Raw genomic sequence first — 22,085 nt, 5'->3', positions numbered from 1 at the left:
CCCAGATTTTCTCCATTGTTTTCTCCGAGCTTTCATATGTTTGTTTATTCTCCTCAATTTACGGAGTACATGACTCGAGCGAACCCCGATATTCAAATGTACATGACGATATATATATGAAAGAACCCCTCCATCCCTCGACCCCATTTACTTTACCAAACGCGAAATAAATACTTGATGTCTCTTATCTATTGCTAACAAGACAAATTGTGCTGTGTCTGTTCTCGAAATTTAGAGCATTAAGATTAGGAAGTCCCACGGAAGGCCGCATCGCATGCGAGAACCACGGGTTCTCGCAGATACAGTATGACACCTGATGCAAATGCAACTCAGCAGGGATCTACATCTCCATCGTCCGACCAGCGACATGTGAGCGTCGCGCATTCTACACCCGGTGATCGGGAGGAGGGCGAAAATGTAAATTCAACGGGTGATGGTGGGGGGGGAGGTACTCCGGTTGAGCAAGGAGAGGGCAGTGTGGGTGGAGGTGGAACTAGTGGGGGGGAATCGTCGAAGAAGAGAAAAATTCCGCCAACGGAAGAGAGGAGGTCGAGTGCAAGAGGTGTTGCGAATTTAACGCCAGAGCAGTTGGCGAAAAAGAGGGCGAATGATAGAGAGGCACAGAGGAGTATAAGACAGAGGACGAAGAATCAGATGGAGGGGTACGAGAGGAGGATTAGGGAATTGACTAGCCAACAACCCTATCAGGAGTTACAGCAAGTAATACGGCAGAAGGAAATGGTAGAGCAAGAGAATCTAGATATCAAGAAGAGGCTATCGCAGGTCATTGCACTTATCACACCAATACTTGGTTGCTCATGGTCAGTAAATGGGTTTGTGACTCAACAAATTCGCAGAAATAGCTCAACCGATAGCTAACTTTGCGATGCAGGATTCGAAATTCCTCAATTACCACCGCAGTCAAATTATCCTCCGCCCAATCGACCAAATTCCGCGAATCGCAATGCATCGACGCCTAATAGTATAGCCTCTCCCAACACCGTTGCCGGACCCTCATGGCCAGCTTCCTCTGCATCAATGTCCGTTGCCCCTACCCAAGATTCCAGACCCTTTATCCAATCTCAGCAAACTCAACAATTAGCACAACAACGACATGAAATGGCACATAATCTTGAATTGGGCCCGGAAAGACTTGGTCTAGATTTTCTTCTCGACGAAGGACAGCGTGGGAAGATACCCATCCCTCCTCCTGGTCCACTAGAAACTACTGGATTTCAGCAAATGCCAAGACCAGCTGATAGTATGAGTCCCATACACCAGCGCAACAATTCAACAGCTAGCAGTACAACGAATTACAACACTCCAAATAATTCTTCGGGCTCGGGTTCAGGCTCGGAAATGAACGGATTTAGCGCTCCTATCCGAAACGGACCTCCTACATGCCCTCTAGATAGTCTCCTTCTGGATTTCCTTCAAGAGCGTCAGGCCGCCGCTCTCGAAGGTCTACCTACTCCTAAACTCGTAGGACCAGCCTATCCATCTGTTTCCAGCCTCTTAAACCCTTCTCGTGGCATTACTTCCCACCCCGTCTCAAAGGTCTTCACCGACATCCTTGCCACATTTCCCGACCTTTCTACTCTCCCCGAAAGAGTAGCAGTGCTCTATATAATGTTTCTCTTGATGCGCTGGCAAATTCACCCCAGCCAAGCAAACTATGATCGTCTCCCCTCCTGGATAACTCCTCGTCCTTCTCAGCTCTTCACTCCGCATCCAGCATGGATCGATCATCTCCCTTGGCCTAAGATGCGGGATATTCTCGTTAGAGATTACAATCCGCGGGATTATCTATTTGATAACTTTTTCATCCCCTTTACTGGTACATTGAGTGTCAATTGGCCGTATGAACCTACAGATGCACTTCTAAATTCTGGGGGTGGGAGTGGGGGATCGGGTCTGGGGCTTAGTGAAGAGGGAGAGCTGTTGATTAATCCGGTTTTTGAGAGACATTTGAGACGCTTGGAAAATTGGAGTTTGGGACCTCAATTTGCGAGTGCGTTCCCGGGATTGAGGGATACGTATCGCGTGAAGATGGAGGGGGACAGAAGGTAGTGGGTAATGGAAAGGTTTTGAGGTGGAGAAGATTCTTGTATAAATATATTTTTGGAGTTGGAGTAAGGGGTACATCAGATGAATGGGTATCAGATTGGCCCATCGTACATTTTAGCTTGGGCGGCAAGAAGGAGGGGAGGGAAGGGAAGGGGCACCATCAAATCAACGGCGTACTAGATTTGTGCAGGTGTCTGTACGTTTCTCGAGAAGTTTTAAGAGTTGGGGTTCGGGTGGTGTGTTGGAAACGGGGGTGCGAATGGGATTTTGATTTTGATTTTGATTTGGATTTGGATTTGAATTGAAATATACATGTTTGGACATGTGTACGCGTATACGAGTATTTGCAGGCGAGAAAACGAGAAAATGAGGAAATGGTTGGATAGAAATACATTGATATATATATATATTGATGTAATAGTTGGATATTATTCCACCTTTTTTATTTCTTTTTTTCACTGAAAAGGGTAGAAATGAAGATATACACATACAGATGGCAAGGAGATAGACACGGAGAAGGGAAACGAGAAATGAAAAGAGAGGGGATTCAAGTATCGGGATTCCTAGATGATAATTATGAGAGGTGGGTATCTAGCATATATACGAGTAGGAATAATCAGTCAATCAATCGAGTAATTAAGTAATCAGGAGAAGTCGAAGAATGAATGAAAGAATGAATGAATGATGAAATTCTGATCTCTTCTTTGCTTGCTGATTTGCTTACTTGCTGATTTGCTTGCTTGCTGACTTATTATTACTTGTATATGAATGGGTTTGAGTATCTACCTAAGGTAGGTAGGTAGGTAGGTAGGTAGGTAGGTACGATATGATATGATATGATATGATATGATATGTGTAATGAATGAATCAATCACTTTCGAATATTTACTTACCTACCTACTTCCCTCCCTCCCTCCCTCCCTCCCTATCTACCTACAGCTAGACAGCGAAATCAGATTAGATCAGATCACATCAGATTATATCAACTCAAATCAAATCAAATCATATCAAATCAAATCATATTCCAGAAACAAGAAATGAAGAATGAAGAACAAATGAATGTGTGTATGGCTGCAATAGTAATATAATATGAATATAGAAATATCTATTTAAATATTAATAGAAGAATAGAAGTAAAGTAAAGTAAAACAAAGTAAAGTAAAGTAAAGTAAAATAAAGTAAAGTAAAATAAAGTAAAGTAAAATAAAGTAAAGTAAAATAAAATGAGATAAGATAAGATAAGAGGGGTAGATCTTTTATAGATGAATTGGTATTGTTAGTTATTTATATGTTCAATATTTCAATATTGTGGAGAGGAATGAGATTAGATGATTGTAGAGTCTATATGTGGGAGGGAGGGAAGAATGCGTGTTTCTATCAGATTATCTGAGATGAGAGTGAGAGAGTGAGTGAATGTCAATCTTAGATTTTGTTCAAAGAATTGAAGTTGCTGAGTAATGTCTACTAGGCATTCATTCATAATGTCGAGCTCATATTACCTAGTAGCTACAGTCTGTTTGAGCTTGGGCTGGGGTGAGATGCAATGAGATGACCACTGATTTCGACATCTTTCACTTTTCTTCTTCACATTCTCAATTTAGGGGGAGCGAGACGTGAAAGGAAGACTATCTATTCTAATGTCGTAATGTATTTCTGCAGGTCCTATGCAGAAATACGCTAACCTATTACCCAACTATCTACCCTCATCAATCCTAACCATCCGTCCCAAAGTTTCGTTCATTCGTAATCAAAAGTTTTGGCTTTTCCCATCAAGATAATTTACTCGCTCCAGCCCTCAATTGCTTCATCAACTTGGTCTCTGTATACCTGTTGAGTGTTGCACTGCTCAAGGAATACTTTGTACTTGACATCCAATAACTTCTTCTCATTGGCGTTTTTTCCTGGTCTGGTTACTTTGCCCGGCTTGCTCATTCTATCCATGATGCTCCACAACTCTTCTGTCTTGCCCTCCTTATCTGCACTGGCGGCTTTAGCGCCCAACATGGCGGCACCGTGAACGACAGCTGCGTGCACATATCTTGGGATCAGAACTGGCATAGCGCATGTAGTAGCCATAAGTTCCATTAGAATCTTATTCTGGCATTGGGAACCCGACATGAAGATAGAGGTGATGGAGTGACCGGCACTGTTCATGGTTTCGACGATTTGGCGGGTTTGCATTGCAATAAATTCCATGGTCGCGTAGTAATAAATGGCTAGACCGTCCATGCTGCGGTCGTTGGTAAGACCAATGACTGAACCAGTCATCTTTGGGTTGGCAATTGGTGAACGGTTACCCCAGAGATCACCGTAGAAGAAGAAGTGACGTCCAAGGTATGAGATGGTTGGAGCATTTTCCTTCTCCTTCAGTTCCTCAAGATGGGAATTTAGGTAATCATAAATACTGGTGTTGAATGATTCTGCCATGGACATGGCTTCATTATATGCTGGATGAGTCTCCAAGACATGCTTGAGAAGTTCACCAGTCGCAGACTGACCACCTTCTGCCATCCAGTAGCCAGGAAGCAGAACGTCTCTGTAAGGGCCCCAGACTCCATCTACGAAGACAGGTTCGCGAGACATAGCCAAATGACAGGTGGACGTTCCAGCTACAGCTGCAAGACGGCTGAATGCTTGGGAAATGTCGTTCTTGGGTGCTCCGGTATCGAGATAATCTTGTCCCAAGTTAACCTTTGCACCAACAGTACCAATCCATCCGGCATAAGCATCAATAACACCACTTCCGATAGCAATTCCAGCTGGGAGACCAAGTTCGTTACCGGCCTTTTCGCTGAGGGTACCAACAAGTTCACCGGCGCTGAGATACTTGCCGTTCTGTACGATTATGTTAGCATTTATTAGGATGATTGAAAATCATAAGTCGCAGTTAGAAGCGGGCTTACTACTCCATCTACTCCTCCCATTCGCTTGAAGTTATCTTTGGTTAGATCACCCAAACCAATAGCTTCGTAGAAGTCCTCTTGCCATCCCTTTACACTTCCATCAACACCAACTGGGACAAATCCTTGCTTGCAGACAGTACTGCAATAGGATCTGCTTTCATTTCCAGTTGCAATGTGCGTCAAAGCATCTGCCAAATCATAGAACTTGCAGCGGTCGAAGAGCTCAGGTGGCATGTTGTTCTTAAGCCATAGAACCTTGGGGATTTCCATCTCAATGCTCATCTTTCCTCCAAGGTATCGTAGTAGATTGTGTTCTGTGTCGTTGATTTTCTTCACCTCTTCGACTGGTCTGTGATCAAGCCATAAAATAACGTTGCGGTCATTGCCATCGTTTGCGAAGTTTGGACCGGTGACAGGTACTGGTTCGTCGGTATCTTCTGAGAATACTGCCAAGGAACAGGTAGCATCGAAACCGATACCACGGATTGTTGTTGGATCAATGTTGTGTTGGCTGAGAGCTCTTTGCACGCACATGCAAATACATCTCCAGATGTCTGTTGTGGATTGTTCATAGTATCCAACTTCCGGTTGCCATAAACCAATGTTTTCTGTAGCCACTATTTAACGTTAGGGCCTGCTATAATGTATTCTCGGTGTTTAAAACTTACAAGCCTTGATATCTCCTGAAGCATCGATGATACATGCTCTTGCTGATCCAGTTCCAACATCGATACCGACTGTTTATCACAAAATTTAGCCAATGTCAAAGAGTAAAAATGACCTGAGTGTTAAACGTGGCAGAAACGTCTTTCGAGTGATTCTAGAGTACGGATTTGTTAAGAAATTTGAGGAAACCTTACTGAAATGGTCTACATGAGGGTTCAAATCGTTATGTGGACTATAGACATGTCAGTATTAGATGCCACTTATTCTTGCCATTGATGCAACAATTGGTGTCCATTCGAACCCCAAGCTTCTCATTGTTCAAATCAATTCAATGCACCCTATGAATCTATATTTCCATATCCAATTTTTGGGACTCAATTCGAAATGTTCAAGTTTTGGTTGGGCCCTGAACAAAAGATGCGTTGGGCATCCACCACATCCAATACCCGAGCTCGACACAACCATTTGAACATGCCAGGTAACGAATTGAAATTCGTGATAAAAGGAGAAGTACTCACTCCATACTCGCTTGACGCGATGGTCTAAAAGATATATAATCAGTACAAAGATCTAGTAATGCGCGAATACAAGCAGTGTTGGCGTAAGAACTTTTGGAAGGGGGATATGAATCCACTTACTTCCTGTAGTTTTGACGGAAAGGCAAGTGACTCATGATGCCGGTATTCGTATTCAATGCTTTTGTCTTTTTGTCTCTACAATCCCGATTAGTACGTGTTACGACGTTTGACGTCCTTGGTGGTAGCTATTTCCATTGGATATGGCATAGAATGTTGAGTGTGCCAATAGTCTCAGGAATGTGAGAGCTGGGCACGGCGGGGTAAAGAGGGGAAATACGGACATCAGTGATATAATGTGGGAGGGTTAACGTGAATCTGATTCTCTATATTCAAAAATATATTGATACGATGTCGTCGCGGTGAGATAGGCAGTTGAGATGTGAATGGTATGGTGGTATGAAGGAAGAAAGGAAAGAGGAAAGAAATTTCTAATCTATATTGAAAGTCCCTGGTAGTGTATGGTAGCTCACGATGTAGACCTCTCCGAAGCTTGATCTCCTCTCCTGGTTGGAAGCTCCAGCTTTTTTATCGTCATAGGACCCCACTTTCGTTTTTAACCCTCCTTCCCCCACTGAAAAGCGTAAATCTACCAAATAGAGTATAGAATGATGGCTCACCGTTTGCCCAAACGGGGAAACTTTGCAATTCTCATGAATCTCGTCACTGGGCCCAAACCTTATCGTGGCCGTAGCATTCTCCAACCATTATTCTAGACTCCAAGCTAGAATTATTAGTATATATTACTCGAGCATACTCGAATAATTCCATGTTGTGAGATTTAAGATTTTATGGAATCTGGAGCTGTGTGATCTTGAATAAATCCACAACAACAATATCAAATCTATTCGTATATTAACCTCTCGTCATCAAGTAGCTATCTGGGTCTGGGGCATTCACGATCTGGTCTCATGGGCAACAAAAAAGGGCAGTCTGTCAGTCGATTGTCACTTAGACCCACCTCTTCGCACCCTTCGTGCAGCATTTTCAAATCGTTCACATTTCTGGTGGCAAAAAAAAAACCATGGCAAAAGGGTACTGTAGAACGCAGATCGAGGCTTGTCCTTTTGAAAACGAGGTGAGGATCGCTCAAGCGGAAGCACAAAGTTCAAAATTTGGCAACTTTCCCGGCTTCCTGCAGTTCGGATCGGGCTACTAAAAAGGGGAACTCCGAAATCGTGAAGCTTCAAATCGGCTCGAGAGGCTCGAGGGGGGTAAGCTAAAACACCAAATATGTTTGAATTGATATCTCTTCGCTCTTCATGCTGTTGTACTGTACAAATGCCATTCCGACCATTACCCAACCGTCTACTTCCATAACTTGCCCAAACTGACTTCCTTGTCGTCATGCTTGTTCAATACCTTAGCTGTCGCCAAATCGAAATCCTCTTGAGTGACATGAACTCTGCGTTCTCTCAATGCGTACATTCCAGCTTCCGTGCAAACACCCTTTAACTCAGCTCCTGAACATCCGTTCATCTTCTCCGCAATCTTTGTCAAGTTGATACCACGAGTCAGGTTCATGCTGCGGCTGTGAATTCGTAAAATGTCGGCTCTGGCCTCAACAGTTGGAGGTGGGAACTCGATCTTTCTGTCGATACGCCCTGGTCGTAATAGTGCCGGATCCAAAATGTCTAGACGATTGGTAGCCATGATGACCTTGATTCCCTTGGTTGGCTCGAAACCATCCAATTGATTCAGTAGTTCCAACATAGTTCTTTGAACTTCAGAATCACCACCTGAAGACCCTTCCACACGCGAAGATCCAATAGAATCGATTTCGTCCATGAAGATGATGGATGGAGCGTGTTCTCTTGCCATGACGAAAAGCTCTCTGACCATTCTTGAACCCTCACCAATATATTTTTGAACCAATTCAGAACCAGAAACTCGAATGAATCTACAGTCGGTGTGATGCGCGACAGCTCTTGCCAACAAAGTCTTTCCTGTTCCCGGAGGTCCGTAAAGAAGAACACCTTTAGGTTGTGCGATACCGAGAGATTCGAAAAGTTCCGGGTGCTTAAGACCAAGCTCAATAACCTCCTTGATTTCCTTTACTTGTTGATCTAAACCACCAATCATATCGTATGTGCTATCTGGGACCTTTTCGACCATCATGAGGGAAACGAGAGGATCGACGGATGATGGGAGCATCTTTTCGAGTTTATAGGAATCCGATAGAAGGGTAACCCTCTTTCCAACGGTAAGTTTTGAAATATCGACACTATCCGCAATGTCGACGACTTCATCCAAAATCAGTATTGTGAATATCTATACGCCTGTGATAAATTTCATACCATATTTGCCTTCTGGGTGCACCTTGACCAACACCTTCTTTGTGCCCATAACCTTTACCACCTCACCAACATAGGATCCAGGTTGTTGTAATAAACCGAGCTCCTCTCGTAGAAGTCGCACTAATATGATTAGCTGCTACTCTTTCTTATGCGACAGGATCAGCAGGAGTACCTCTTGAGTTGTAGTCATTTCGCTGAGCTTCTAATCTTCGTAGAACCGCTTGACCTTGAATGATTTCGAGCTTCATGCTCTCAATCTTATTATGGAAGAAGCTATCCAACGCCATGATGGATGAGTTCGGGGGGGGATGAGGTTGAAAAGAGGAAACGAGATCTCAAATGGTGATGGAATTATGGGTGGCTCGAAGTTTTGTAATGTTGTTGTTTCTTCAAGGCTGATAAATTGTTGATTTATCCTAAGGTATCACAAGTGTACGTCTCTCGTCTTGCTGGTATTGTGCACAGTGCACACACGAGGCTAGGACGCTAAGAATCTCGGTCGGGTCAAGTAGGTAGGTAAGGCTTACACTTTATTTTTCTAGGTAGCAAGCGTAGACGCGTCGGATTCCTTCCTTCCTGTTCACAAGTTCAATTTCACAAGTGCATAACTTCATAACTTCATAACTTCACATTCTCTTAGTAATAAAAGCTCGAATCAAGCTAACGAACCTGGAAGCTATCCACAAAGTATCACCGGCGGATATTTCCACCAGAAGTGGGATTATCAAACATCCCGTTTACGATGTACGGATTACTCGCACCAGAGAAACTTTTGATACAAGGAAGCCAATCATTCATCGTGCAAATCACAAATCATGACGGAAATGAGAGACGGGAGACGGAGATTTTCAATTCTTAAATCTTGCCTAGCACTACAGAGTATGCACTCCAGACTCCAGATTTCATCAGGATCCATATCCATATAGTCTGGAGTGACGGGAATGATGAAAAGATCTAGATAGATATATCCCTAGGTATGTGATAGGTGTTGTCAACAAGTGGATAAGATAGATATCTAAATAGAAATGCTATATGGAGTATATCATATTATATTATAATCATGTCATGACATGGTGTATATGTTGATGTGTGAAGATTAATAATATCAACAATTGTTTGGGTGGGCGGAGGGGAATGTATGTACGACTCAGCACACGCCAATGAAAGACCAGCTTACTAGGTAGGTCCTCACTTACTATCATCATTGCACATGAAAACGTCCTTTCCGTCTTGTCTTTCCTTGTCTACTACCATACATGCATACATGATCAAAAGATACCTTGATCGTACAGACAAGCTCATGAAGGACTTTCTGCTTCCACACACAATTCAGCCAAACATTGGAAAATACGATGTAATGAAATGTAGTAGCATTCCATTCGATAAGAACCCCAAGAATCAAACTTTATTTTCCACATCCGCCTGATCTTTTTTTTCTCAAAGGATGATTCAAATAAATTGTTGCTACTGTATCTAAGCACAAGTCGCAACCCAAGCGCCGCAACCTGGAGAAAATAATATAACAATTATAATATTTCTCATCATCTCATCATCTCATCTTCTCATCCTCTCACCCTCCCAACTTCCTTCCCTTTCCCTTTTCTCTCTCTTTTAAATCTCTTAATAGTTGAAGATACCTACTTACCACAATCACATACATCCGTAAACATAATATCATATTTCGATCATTCACTCAAGACTTTCTCTCATATTGAATGCATCACCATCTGCTTCCTCCTCTCGTATTCTTCGCATGTTCAAGCTTCCACAAACGCGGGAACTAACAATCATACTAACCAAAGGACTCAACTTAATCCAAGCCTTAAGCTTGTTTCCATACCCGATGTGCGACTGATCGCATCATACTCTTTGGCTGGTTGGCAGATAAAAATTTAAGTCGGTGTACAAGGTTCGAGTTACAAAATGTCTCGAACTCCCGGCGAGTCTTCAGGATCTGGGAAAGATACTCAAGACACAACTCCAACTCCTTCCGGCATGTCAACACCAACAAGTCCCACAGATACGCGGCATCCATTATCAAGATCCATCTCACAACAAAATGATGGTCTGGCCGAAAGTTTTCAGTCTACGGACACAATCCGACGGAGACCAGACAATGCAGGAGGATATGGTACGCCACTCTGAAATTTGCCCGCACATTCAATTTCCACCCTTAGCTATTGTTTGCTACAGGTTTGCTAGATTATAGATTGACTAATGCTAAATATAGGGACTATTCAATCGACTCCTCAGACTCCACAACTTGTCGACGGCCATAGAAATAGCGAATCGTCCATGACCGGCGAGCGACCCCAGCCTGTCAGTTTAGAATCTTCACGATCATTTCAGCCAGCCAGATCTCCCATGCTAGGACCTTCCGATCGCGGTCGAGCAGGTCAGCGACCAAAGAAACCTCCTATGCCGCGTAGAGCCTCATCAAACGTACAAGCGCCTCATAGAGGGCAAGAATTCTCGGTAGATGATGATGTGACTGAGATGGAAGAAGAAATGAACAAGCAACAGGCGGGACTTGGAATTGGGGGTATAGCATCCGGGTTTGGACCTTCCAGACATGGTCCTGGAACCGTGAGGAGGCGACCTGCTCCAACTCAACCAACTTTACCAAGACTAGATTCTTCCCACGAAGAAGAGGCTGAAGCGGAGGCTGAAGCTGAAGCGGCGGCCTCCACCAGTGGTGAAAGGACAAAAGATGATCAAATGACTACATCGGGCGAAGATACTTTGCAGGGAGAAGATGGTATCGCAGAGGAGGAGGAGGAGGAGGAGGACGAAGATTCCCTAAGTGATGCGGAAAGTTTCACACTCAAGGATCGTCAACAAGCAATAAACCAAACCCATCCTTTCGGTATAAGAATCTGGAAGCCTGCCCTGTATAAAAAGAACCGTTCAGTTCAGAAGACAGCAGAAGGCGATATCCATTCATCTCCTGGTGGTCGTGTCAACAAGTGGCTGATCTTCTTCAACATCATCTGGACACTAGTTTTTGGTTGGTGGCTGGCACTTGCAGCATTGACTGGAGCATTGGTATGTTTTGTCTTCGGGGCAGCGCCGAGTGCTATTGCCTATGGTCGCGTTCTCTTAGATCTGGCTGGCTATCTTTTCTATCCTTTTGGAAAATTCGTTCGACTCGAACAAGACGAAGCTTATGCTCACGAAGATGAAGGAGAGGGCCGTACCATCACGGAATATGAACAATGGCAAAGTGGAGATATTGAGGATGGGAGACTATTCTTTGGGCCTCATCATCCACGATCAATCGTAGGCCGATCAAGGAGAAGCATTGACTCGTTTGGTGGTAGCGAGACGGATAGTTTACTCGGTCGTTCAAGACGCGGTACTCATCGAGAAGATTCAGCACGCCCCAATAAAAGAAGACTTTTTGGAAGGGGTCAGTGGAATACTGGACGAGTTATATTCTTTCTATTCTTTTACGGACTGATCACGCCACTACTTTTCATCGCCTCTGGTATATGTTGGTTCCTTGTCTTTTGGATCCCCATGGGTAAGGTTACAATGCTACTATTTGACCACCTACGTCGACATCCCTTAGCTTTGTCTTTCCAGTCAGACTCAGCATATTCTCGTGGATCTATTCCAAATTCTTCGATCCTCGTCTGCACATACCGCGCCGTGGGCAGCAAGTACTGGAAATATACAGTAGACGGGACAAACATTTTCTTGATAAATCTCATGGCTGTCGTTTTGTTCGTCATCTTTGACTATTGGGTTCTTCTGGAGATGCTTCATATGAGAATCACAATCACTCACCCGGCATTTTTGTTCACTATGGCCCTACTCTCCATTATCCCTCTTGCCTACTTCATAGGACAAGCTGTAGCTTCTATTTCTGCTCAATCCTCTATGGGACTCGGCGCTGCGATCAATGCTTTCTTCTCTACGTTGGTAGAGGTCTTCTTGTATTGCATCGCTTTGAATCAAGGTAAAGGGCAACTTGTTGAAGGAAGTATTATCGGTAGTATTTTCGCTGGTATATTGTTCTTGCCTGGTTTATCCATGTGTTTTGGTGCCATCAAGAGGAAAACTCAACGTTTCAATGTTAAGTCTGCTGGTGTGACTTCGACTATGCTACTATTTGCTGTCCTTGCTGCATTTGGTCCTACTCTGTTCTATCAAATATACGGAACCGTAAGTTAATGAATATCTTCATAGCCATGTGCCCCTCGCTAACTACTATGCTCAGCACGAACTTAACTGTCTCTCATGCACCGACACGTATGAGTCGACAAGTCGTGATTGCCGTCGTTGTTATTTTTCACAATCGCCGGCATTGAACGACAGATTTTATCTCGAAGCTGTCCGCCCATACTGCTGGTTTGCCGCAGTGCTTTTGTTTCTTTCGTATGTCATTGGACTATGGTTTACTCTTCGAACTCACGCGGCAGTCATATGGAATAATGAATCAGAAGATAAGCAAAAGCCGGAAGTCAATACTACTACTTCCCAACAACCTTCAGGTGGCGCCCCACAAATCCGCGCGCAGCGACACGCTCAGGCTGCTTCCGATACTCGTGGGAATGAAATTCGGGACTCTCAACTATATAAACGCATCCTTGGCCAGTCCTTAAAGCAAGCCGGCATCAACCCTAAGGACTGTACTCCCGAAGACGTTAATCAGAATGGTTCAGTACAGACACCTCATTTGGTGCCACCCAAGAGTGCTGCAGGAGATAGTACAAAATCTGATTTTCAAATACCGGGATTCACAGAGGCTCAAAATACGACATTTGTTCGCGAAGTAGCTGAAATGGCTGCAACCGCTGCTACAATTGCTGCTCGAGATGCAGCCCGACCACCTCATCGAAAGGCATCTACTGCCCATGCGCACAAGTTGCCTCCTTTGAGAACAGCTGCTGTGCATACGGAGCCTGAAGAGGCTGTCAACGCAGAGGCTCATGCTACAAGTGGTGGTCATGATGCGCCAAATTGGAGCCGAATGAAGAGTTCAGTGATCTTGTGTGGTGCTACTGTTCTTTATGCTCTCATTGCAGAGATTTTGGTCAACACAGTCGACGTAGTTCTTTCAAATGTAGCAATTGACGAGAAGTTTCTCGGTATCACATTATTCGCACTCGTTCCAAATACAACCGAGTTTCTTGTAAGTACCTTTACTCTTAATCTCGTATGCAAAAAGCTAACATTAATTGTCTAGAACGCGATTTCATTTGCAATGAATGGCAACATCGCATTGTCTATGGAGATCGGATCTGCGTATGCACTCCAAGTATGTCTACTACAGATTCCGGCACTGGTTTTGTTTAGTGCCATCAATGGCCAATGGCTAGAAGATTCTGAACTCCTCGATAAATCTTTCAGCCTCATATTTCCACAGTGGGATATGGTGACGGTCATCATTTGTGTGTTCTTGCTAAGTTACATGTATGGTGAAGGAAAGAGCAACTATTTCAAAGGTTCTATTCTTCTTCTTAGTTATCTAGTTGTCATTGTCGGCTTCTGGTTCTCGGGAATGACGGATCTCGAAGCTATGGGCGCAAGCCGTTTTGATATTATGGAATCAGGAGGCAGTTTCAAAACTATCGGGAGAGGCAAGTCAGGACATGCTTTTCAACAATAATGATTCTCTGTAAAGATTTACACAGAGTTTACCGGGGAAAATAATGATAGGATCGGGCGGGGTGTTGGAGATAGATGATATGATATTTTGCTTTTTTGTTCTTCTGATTTTCTTTTCTTTTTCTTAAATGTTGCCTCACTTGTGATATCTTTGAGCGCCGGCGTTGAGGATATGGCCATGGTAGCAACACGCGAGATTTCAAAAGTAATCTTGTGAGCGTTGATACCATATTACATTTTCCTTGCACAAATTCGCCTTTTTTTCATATGGAGAATCTGCTCTGAAGAGCTCATTTATGGCAACGTAGATAGTATGTTAAGTCCCATCTGTACAAGTAGTGGGCAAAGATGAGATGAGATAAGATGGGCCGAGATAAGGGAGCTAGAAAGTACCTAGGTAGATAAATCAGGTACATGAATGATTTAATGTGTATCTCCGATTACTACCGTTGAGAACGGGATTTTTCATATACATGTATTGGTGACACCTGAGGTGAGAAAGCATTGTTGATCTCTCTCTCTCTCTCTCTATATATATATATATATTCATCTCGGATATAGGTATTAACATGACATGGCATGCTACCCCACCGTGAGCACGACACCACAAACTCCGATTAAGAGCGAAGCTAAATTCCGTTGGAGGTTCAAAGTTGAAGATGAATGGATGGATGTGGTTGATGCGAATGATAATTTGAGATGGTGGAGGAAGGAAGGGATGAGAAGGGAAGGGAAGGGACGGATGGAGCGTGGGGGTGGGAGGTGGGGTGGGTACTCGATATCTATATAAACGTCATCGGACTCCGCACTTGGTTTGTCTTGTTTTGTCTGTTTTGTTTTGTTTTGTTTTGTTTTGTTTTGTTTAAAGTGAAAGATTGATTGATTGATTGATTGAGGAATATTAAGGAAAGATATAGAGATTAAGAGAAAAGGAAAGGAGAGGGAAAGGGAAAGGAAAAGTTGAAGATAAAGATAAAGAGATTTGGAAATTATAGATCTTTTAAGTTTTGATTGGAAATATGAGGGTTTTACTTACTGGTATGTGCTTATCTACCTTTCTGATATGGGATCTTTTTGTCTTTTGTGGGTTTGGGTTTGGGCATGGAGAATGGAGAATGGAATGGGATAGAATGGGATCAGGTGGCGATACCGCGTTGTTAGGGATGTGTATAGAATGGGGATTTGTTTGGCTGGGACTTGTGGATTTTGTGTTTGAGAGGGAGAGGTTTGGAGGTTTGGAGGTTTGGAGAGAGTTGAATATTTGAAGTTTCAGATATTCTGTCTTCCTCTAATTGCTCAGCTATTCTTCATTCTCCATCTCCTCGTCTCTCTGAACCCTATTCCCTCAGCACATATCGCATCAAACCAGCCAGCTAACATTTTTCACTCCATTTAGGTGGATCCGGTTTCATCGCCGCTCACATCCTCGATATTCTTCTCTCCCGCGGTCACACTGTCATCACAACCGTCCGTTCTCAGCAAAAAATCGATGCTATCAAAGCCGCCCATCCGGATGTTCCTGCTTCCAAATTAGATTTCTTCATTGTGGAAGATATTGCAAAGGAAAATGCTTTTGATGATTGCTTAAAGAAGTTTGGGGAGGGATTGGAGGCTGTGTTGCACACGGCTAGTCCGGTATGTTTGTATTTTCGATTTTTAGGGATGCGAATGAGGGTTTATGGTCGAGAGATGATTCAATGTGAATGTGATATCATTGAGGAGAAAGACACACTGACATAACCTGAAGTTCCACCTCAACGTTACCGACACCAAGAAAGACCTTCTCGATCCCGCCATAATCGGTACAACCGCGATCCTTCACGCTATCAAAAAGTTTGCCCCCTCCGTAGCCCGCGTCGTGGTAACCTCTTCCTTCGCCGCTGTTCTCGATGCGTCGAAGGGAAACTGGCCCGATCACACATACACCGAAGAAGACTGGAATCCCATCACCCTATCGGAAGCGGTTGAAAACCCATCCAACGGTTACCGCGCCTCCAAAACCTTTGCCGAAAAAGCTGCGTGGGAATTCGTCGAGAAAGAGAACCCCAATTTCACACTTAGCACTATGAATCCTCCTTTAGTATTAGGTCCCATTGTGCACTATCTGAATTCTCTAGATGCGTTGAACACTTCTAATCAGCGCGTGCGCAATCTCCTGCAAGGGAAATGTAAAGAGGAAATACCGGACACAGGCATATTCATCTGGGTTGATGTGAGGGATTTGGCATTGGCGCATGTGAAAGCGATTGAGATTGCGGAGGCGGCGGGGAAGAGGTTTTTTATCACGCAGGGGTATTTTAGTAACAAGGAGATTTGTGAGATTATTCGGAAGAATTTCTCGGAGTATGAGAAGGAGTTGCCGGGGAAGGAGGTTAAGGGGGGCGATTATCCGGAAGGAGGGGTTTATAAGTTTGATAATGGGAGGACGAGAAGTGTGTTGGGGATCGAGTTTAGGGGGTTGGAGGAGAGTATTGTGGATTTGGTGAAGAGTTTGAAGGAGGTGGGTGTTTGAGCCCTCATGAGGGGGGGAGGGGATAGATGGAAGTGAAAAACGAGAGTTAAGATTGAGATGGGAAGAAAGGGGAAGGAAGTAGGGAAGGATCACAGAAGACGAAGACCAAGATTAAGAATACAAGACAATTATACATATATTATTTTTCCCTCCCAATACAATATGGACAATCCCTTTCATTGAATCAAAAACTCCCCTCTTTTCCCACGTCCTATTGTAATTTATCATGAATACCATGATCTCAATCCCACACTCAATATATAAATAAAGATAACTCTTAAGTCTTCACATTAAACTATGCTTTTATCCTCCAGCCAAATTTTCAAACAGGGCCTCTCTCCTCTCTCCTCTTCTCTTTCACCAAATAACAGAACCTGCATCTGTATCTGTATCCGTATCTGCATCTATATCAGAACTCATCTACACAAGAATCCAAATCCAAATCCGAACCCAAATCCGAACCCAAATCCGAACCCAAGGCTGAATCTGAAGTATAGATGTTATTTATTGCATGTAAGATTACAACAGATATGATCGGATCTCTTTTCCTTTTCTTGAAGTTGAGATTGAGATTGAGATTGAGATTAATAATAAAACTTGAAATCTAAACTTGAAATAATAAAGTAATGATACATACCCAGATACCCAAATCACAATAATCACAATAATCCAATTATAGCATAGGATAGTATGGTCTCGGTTGTAGATTTATTCATCTTAGGTTTATACCTTTTTTGTCGTGATGGCACTTGCAATAGCACAGAGACTGTGTGTTTGATATGTATACTTTCGAGGGGGCGATAATGAAGAAGAAGAAGGTTATTAGATGGATTATTGCAATTTTTATTTTTATTATTATTATTATGGATGTTATTATGGATGTTATTATTATCAATTTAGACATTACTAGATATACAAAAAGCAAAGACGAATAATATCCATTTCCCACATTTCAGAATTCATTGTTCAATTCTCTTGTCTTCTTCATTCTTTCCAACGCCAACGCCAATTGTTGAAGATATGTTTGACTATGATTCTCTTCATCTTTCGAAAATTACCACTTCGTTATTCCTACTCCACTTCGATATTTTCTGGATCGATTTTCCTGTGGTCGAGGAGACCGGGGGGGAATCCTCCAAACCTATGGGTAAGGTGTTCCTTTGGTTAAAACTCCATACAATGTATCCTTTGTGATGACTATAGATTATAAAGTTATCATCGCCCCACACAGCTCCCTTGTTAAATTCATTTGACGTTGTAGTTGCTTCTATGTTGATGGGTAAACAGAAGGCTGCAAGTGCGCTCAAGCCGCTTGCTGGAGTAAAGTTGTGCTTTCCCACACATTGAAGATTCTTCTTCGTCGCATCGCAGATACTTGAGGATACTAGAGAATATGGCATGTTTTCTGCGTCGGGCTTCAAACGCTCGGCGTAAGTATCGGCGTTTCTACTATCGTATGGAACAGTAGCCCGACCACGCCAAAACAACGGATTTAGAGGAGTAGGGACGGGTTCCAGAAACGGCTCGAGGTGAGTTGAGATGGCTCCAAACTTTTGAGTTATGAGGTTGAAGGTCATGAGGAAGTAAGCGCCAGCATTTGTAGCTGATGATATATCATGGCTACAAGGTGTTCGGTGAATGGAAGCTCGTTTTTCTGGCGAGCGGATTATTCGTGAAAGAATTGCAACAACACCGTCGTTGCTAATGATTTGAAACTTGAGCATAGTTTTCACGAAGCATGATCCAAGCACTTCATTCCACTGCCCTTGTGGTACTCCTGCGATGTATTCTTGAACAATAATTAAATCTCTTCCGGTTTCGTGTGAAGCTCCATCCAAGGGTGAAGTTCCATCCAAGGGTGAACAAGAGGCGTGATAGAATAAGAAATGGTGATTCTCTTGAGTGGGATGGAAGTAGATTTCGCAGAACTTAATATTATAATTAGGGTATAAATCGCCGAATTCCGGAAGGGGAAGCTTTTTGACGTGGCCATCATTCCAGATGTAAACAGGGTGATCCGAAAGACTCTTGTCACCGAAAGCAATTTCTTTGTTATGGGCGGCCAATATCTCATAACGACAGTCCAGATGAATTACCTTTGGGTCATTTTCTTCATCAAGCTGCCATACGTTGAATCGTGGTTTTCTGTACACAAAAACTTTCAGTATGATCCTCTTAACATTTTCCCGTACATATAAAGTCTGTGGAAGTTTGTCGATACGACTCTTGAAAGGGATCATTGACTTACGGACTATCAAAATAGGCTACGAGAATTTGATCTGAAAGTAACCAATGATCGAAGCTATATCGAGACTCATGCAAATAGCGTCTTGAAACATGTGTACGGAGATCATCGACTTGAATGGTGCTAGGATCCTCTCTCATTGCTATTCTTCCGTTTTTGTATTGAAACCTTCTTCTATAACAACTTTCGTGGCACCATTTTGAATAGAACCTGTCGTTGTTTGGGTCTGATAAATAATCGTAGTGCATTATTTGATCATACATGCCACGGTCTCTCTTAAGTCGTCCGGTACACATGCCAAGGAAATCAACAAGCTTTAGCTGCCTGTCATTGTCTTCCGATGACTTGAATTTGATCTCCCACGTTTTACGAAAGTGGATCTTGAGTAGTGACGTGCAAAGCTGTTCGCTGGACAATTTCGCTCTCCAGTACTTCGACACGCAACGCATAAACATAAAGTCCTCGAGATCGAGATACTCCATGACAAGCACAAGAATCTCGGTTGGTAATTGAGCAATGCCATCATAATAAAATTTCATTCGATCAAAATGGGCTTTGAATAATCGCCTTTCTCCGAATGTCAAGGTTGAGCTATTGAGGAGATATTGTATTCTATAAAAATGTGAGTATACATCTCCTTTTAAGGACATCTGCAAATGATATAAATTTTCTAGCCCTCATCACTTGACTAGATTCCCCACTTGTCTTGATGGTATAGTAATAAACTGCTTGACTTACGCTGATGTGCGCAACTGGACATCTGGCCTGCCATCTTCGAGTTTCATGCCGTCGAGGGCCTGGCTCAAATCATTTGCCATGGTGAAGTGTTCAACCGATGAGATGTAGGATGGTCTGATTAAAAGAGGTTCGTGTTAAGTATAGTGATGACGATATATGAATTGATAGGTGTATGAGATTGCTTGGGTGTCTGAAATATATTGAATATCTAAGAAGATTGAAGTGTCAAGTGTCTTAGAAGTCACAAATGCTTCCCACAGTATAAATATATGTAAAGTATTTGACACTTGAGAACTAGACAAGCTTTAAATTCACGAACTATCGTTGAGAATTTTTTTAGACGAGTATCTATTAGCTAGGCAATCATAATAATGAGGTACCTATAGCTAGAGATGTATATAAATGACGATGAGGTGTCATACTAATGAGGTACCTAAAGCTACTTAGGTGTATATCAATGACAATGGGGTGGGTTAAATCACGTGCTAGACTGCACTAGTGGTCTTGGCAGTCACGTTCATGACAGCCACAACAGCATAACAGCCACAGTTGATTCCGAGATCTCCAAGGTTGGCATTTTGCTGGAAACGGATGATAGAAATAGTACTACGCGTATGGATGTATGTGCACCTTAACATCTTGTTATTTCTAGGTGTACGCATACCAAGCTCCGGGAAAGTTTGAGTTGAGGATATACTATGATATTAATATCATCAAGTTGAGATTTCCGAATATTGAGCTACAGGATTAGGAGCTCCTGAAGTTACTAACTTATTAATGTGTTCAAGGTATTGGCACTTCAATCTACATCACGTTCATTATTATGTTTCGACCAATGTTTGACGCATAGCCCCTTTTCAAACTTCAGGACGGTCGTTCAAATCAATACCAGTATCACCGTCATCCCAGGGGTTGTTGGACGAGCACTGTATATGTCAAGTACATGTAATATCAGGAAGCAGCTGAATCAAACCACGCAACCAACGAGAATGGCAGAAACATTACTTCCTGTTACGAATGAATTGATGACGGGAGAACCACTCTCCACATATTACCGCACCAGAAAGATGTTACACGATTGATCGAGATTTGAATACCTACGGCTCCTGATACTTCCGACAAATATACTCTATCTCTGATACTGGGTGATTGAGAATTTCCAGGCTTACATATGAGTTCACATGGTACGGTGTATGAGAGAGGTCCTTTCATAGGTATCGATCTCATTCGGAGCCTTTATTTGGACCTGCAGAAGGTTTAGCACGACATGTAAAGTACCTTCCTAGGTAGGTATCTAGTTGTATCGTTTCACACATGTGACCGAGTTGATACTTGGAATGAATTTCATTTTGTTCTAATTGCGGCGCGTCGAACATAATATGAGACCGGTTGGTCTGAACTCTATTAAGCTTTGAGGTCTGGGCAATACAGATGACCACGGATGACCTGCCAGCCGTTCTTTAGAGTTATTGGAATCTCATTGCGAGTAAGATACACTCTGGTAAAACATGTATTAGTCTCCAGGAATCGTTATGATGACCGTGCTTGTGATGCCCAAGCTGTTTCATGACCAATGCGCTATTCGAGATTGGAGGGTAGGACGAACAGATCGTGAAGGTTAATTTGTCCAGATTGGCAGTAGAGATGTGTGGTGTGTTGTAGGAACACACGCACTCAACCAACACTCAACACTCGACACTCGACACTCAACACTCAACACGGCAACTTCAGTTGGCGTTTGTATGTTCGTAAGATGTTACTGGAAAGGTCTAGGTATCCTGGGTAGATTATACTTTGGGGGCCAGAAAGTTGAAGGATTAGAATTTGGATCCCCCTATTTGTCTTTCGACCATGAAATCCCGTCCGGATTGGAATTCCTATCCACCACGCCATCTGACGCTACTCACGCACTCCTGAGTCCTTACGGAAAGAGAGCGAGGTGCTAGTATTGCTACGATCCGTCCTCCGTCAGCCGTCTCCACATTTTCCACCTTTCCTATGCGTGCGCGCACCAAGAAGTCCATGTAAAGAGATGGATGCAAGTCTAGGAACAACAGCCCCCGAGCCCCCTTATTCATCCGTGCTCTTAACGTTTAGCTACCATAGCCGCCGCATCCTCTTCCTCTTCCTTCTTTCCTGCTTCCATGTCCCGTACGATGTGGTATTCGATGGTGTTTGTATGCTTCTAGAAAGAAAGAAAGAAAATTCTGTGCATGTTCATGCGATGGCATAATCGATCGATCGCAAGAGAAAGGACGATGACCGTAACCCGTCACTCGTCACCCGTAACCCGTCACTCGTCACCCGTAACCCGTCACTCGTCACCCGTCACCATGTCTACTAGGTATTTTGCACATTGAACATGGTACGTACGCATCATGGCCAATACAATACAATACAAACCATATTAAAATTTGTACACATCCTTCGTATATATCCTTCGTATATATCTACTTTTTTTAATAGCAA

At 43.1% G+C, this 22,085-nt stretch overlaps 6 protein-coding genes across 6 annotated transcripts; 3 read left to right on the top strand and 3 right to left on the bottom strand.

The window, feature by feature from the left end:
- Nucleotides 1-306: 306 nt before the first annotated feature.
- EAF02_007496 (uncharacterized protein) lies at nucleotides 307-2,070 on the top strand (the record flags this gene model as incomplete). The annotated part of the gene is made up of 2 exons (XM_038903544.1): nucleotides 307-811; nucleotides 893-2,070. 2 exons carry the CDS (start codon nucleotides 307-309, stop codon nucleotides 2,068-2,070), a joined length of 1,683 nt encoding a protein of 560 aa, XP_038757023.1.
- A 1,776-nt stretch (nucleotides 2,071-3,846) lies between these two features.
- On the bottom strand, nucleotides 3,847-6,309 carry EAF02_007495 (uncharacterized protein; the record flags this gene model as incomplete). Its single annotated transcript, XM_038903543.1, has 6 exons — nucleotides 3,847-4,902; nucleotides 4,971-5,587; nucleotides 5,639-5,707; nucleotides 5,831-5,868; nucleotides 6,155-6,178; nucleotides 6,275-6,309. The coding sequence occupies 6 exons, from the start codon at nucleotides 6,307-6,309 to the stop codon at nucleotides 3,847-3,849; spliced, it is 1,839 nt and encodes a 612-aa protein (XP_038757022.1).
- A 791-nt stretch (nucleotides 6,310-7,100) lies between these two features.
- Nucleotides 7,101-9,069, bottom strand: EAF02_007494 (uncharacterized protein). Its single transcript, XM_038903542.1, has 3 exons — nucleotides 8,681-9,069; nucleotides 8,509-8,628; nucleotides 7,101-8,454 (listed from the first exon to the last, which is right to left on the bottom strand). Exons 1-3 carry the CDS (start codon nucleotides 8,793-8,795, stop codon nucleotides 7,520-7,522), a joined length of 1,170 nt encoding a protein of 389 aa, XP_038757021.1. The 5' UTR covers nucleotides 8,796-9,069; the 3' UTR covers nucleotides 7,101-7,519.
- Nucleotides 9,070-10,431: 1,362 nt separating this feature from the next.
- On the top strand, nucleotides 10,432-14,122 carry EAF02_007493 (uncharacterized protein; the record flags this gene model as incomplete). Its single annotated transcript, XM_038903541.1, has 4 exons — nucleotides 10,432-10,639; nucleotides 10,739-12,675; nucleotides 12,731-13,645; nucleotides 13,700-14,122. 4 exons carry the CDS (start codon nucleotides 10,432-10,434, stop codon nucleotides 14,120-14,122), a joined length of 3,483 nt encoding a protein of 1,160 aa, XP_038757020.1.
- Nucleotides 14,123-15,140: 1,018 nt separating this feature from the next.
- On the top strand, nucleotides 15,141-16,633 carry EAF02_007492 (uncharacterized protein; the record flags this gene model as incomplete). The annotated part of the gene is made up of 3 exons (XM_038903540.1): nucleotides 15,141-15,159; nucleotides 15,518-15,756; nucleotides 15,869-16,633. 3 exons carry the CDS (start codon nucleotides 15,141-15,143, stop codon nucleotides 16,631-16,633), a joined length of 1,023 nt encoding a protein of 340 aa, XP_038757019.1.
- A 1,040-nt stretch (nucleotides 16,634-17,673) lies between these two features.
- Nucleotides 17,674-19,696, bottom strand: EAF02_007491 (uncharacterized protein; the record flags this gene model as incomplete). Its single annotated transcript, XM_038903539.1, has 3 exons — nucleotides 17,674-18,778; nucleotides 18,882-19,490; nucleotides 19,617-19,696. 3 exons carry the CDS (start codon nucleotides 19,694-19,696, stop codon nucleotides 17,674-17,676), a joined length of 1,794 nt encoding a protein of 597 aa, XP_038757018.1.
- Between the last annotated feature and the right edge of the window lie 2,389 nt (nucleotides 19,697-22,085).

The sequence above is a fragment of the Botrytis sinoallii genome (genome assembly GCF_014898435.1).
Source record: "Botrytis sinoallii strain Bc 23 chromosome Unknown BSIN_012, whole genome shotgun sequence".
In the NCBI taxonomy this organism is placed as follows: domain Eukaryota; kingdom Fungi; phylum Ascomycota; class Leotiomycetes; order Helotiales; family Sclerotiniaceae; genus Botrytis; species Botrytis sinoallii.
Note: the sequence above shows the minus strand (reverse complement) of the source record. Positions and strands in the feature narration are given on the sequence as shown.

What these genes read in the sequence shown, in the direction of transcription:
- EAF02_007494 (XM_038903542.1), bottom strand. Translation starts at nt 8,795, where the DNA reads ATGGCGTTGGATAGCTTCTTCCATAATAAGATTGAGAGCATGAAGCTC. An exon ending in AAATGACTACAACTCAAGAG is followed by an intron (nt 8,629 to 8,680) that starts GTACTCCTGCTG and finishes TAATCATATTAG; the next exon opens with TGCGACTTCTACGAGAGGAG. An exon ending in GCACCCAGAAGGCAAATATG is followed by an intron (nt 8,455 to 8,508) that starts GTATGAAATTTA and finishes TTTTGGATGAAG; the next exon opens with TCGTCGACATTGCGGATAGT.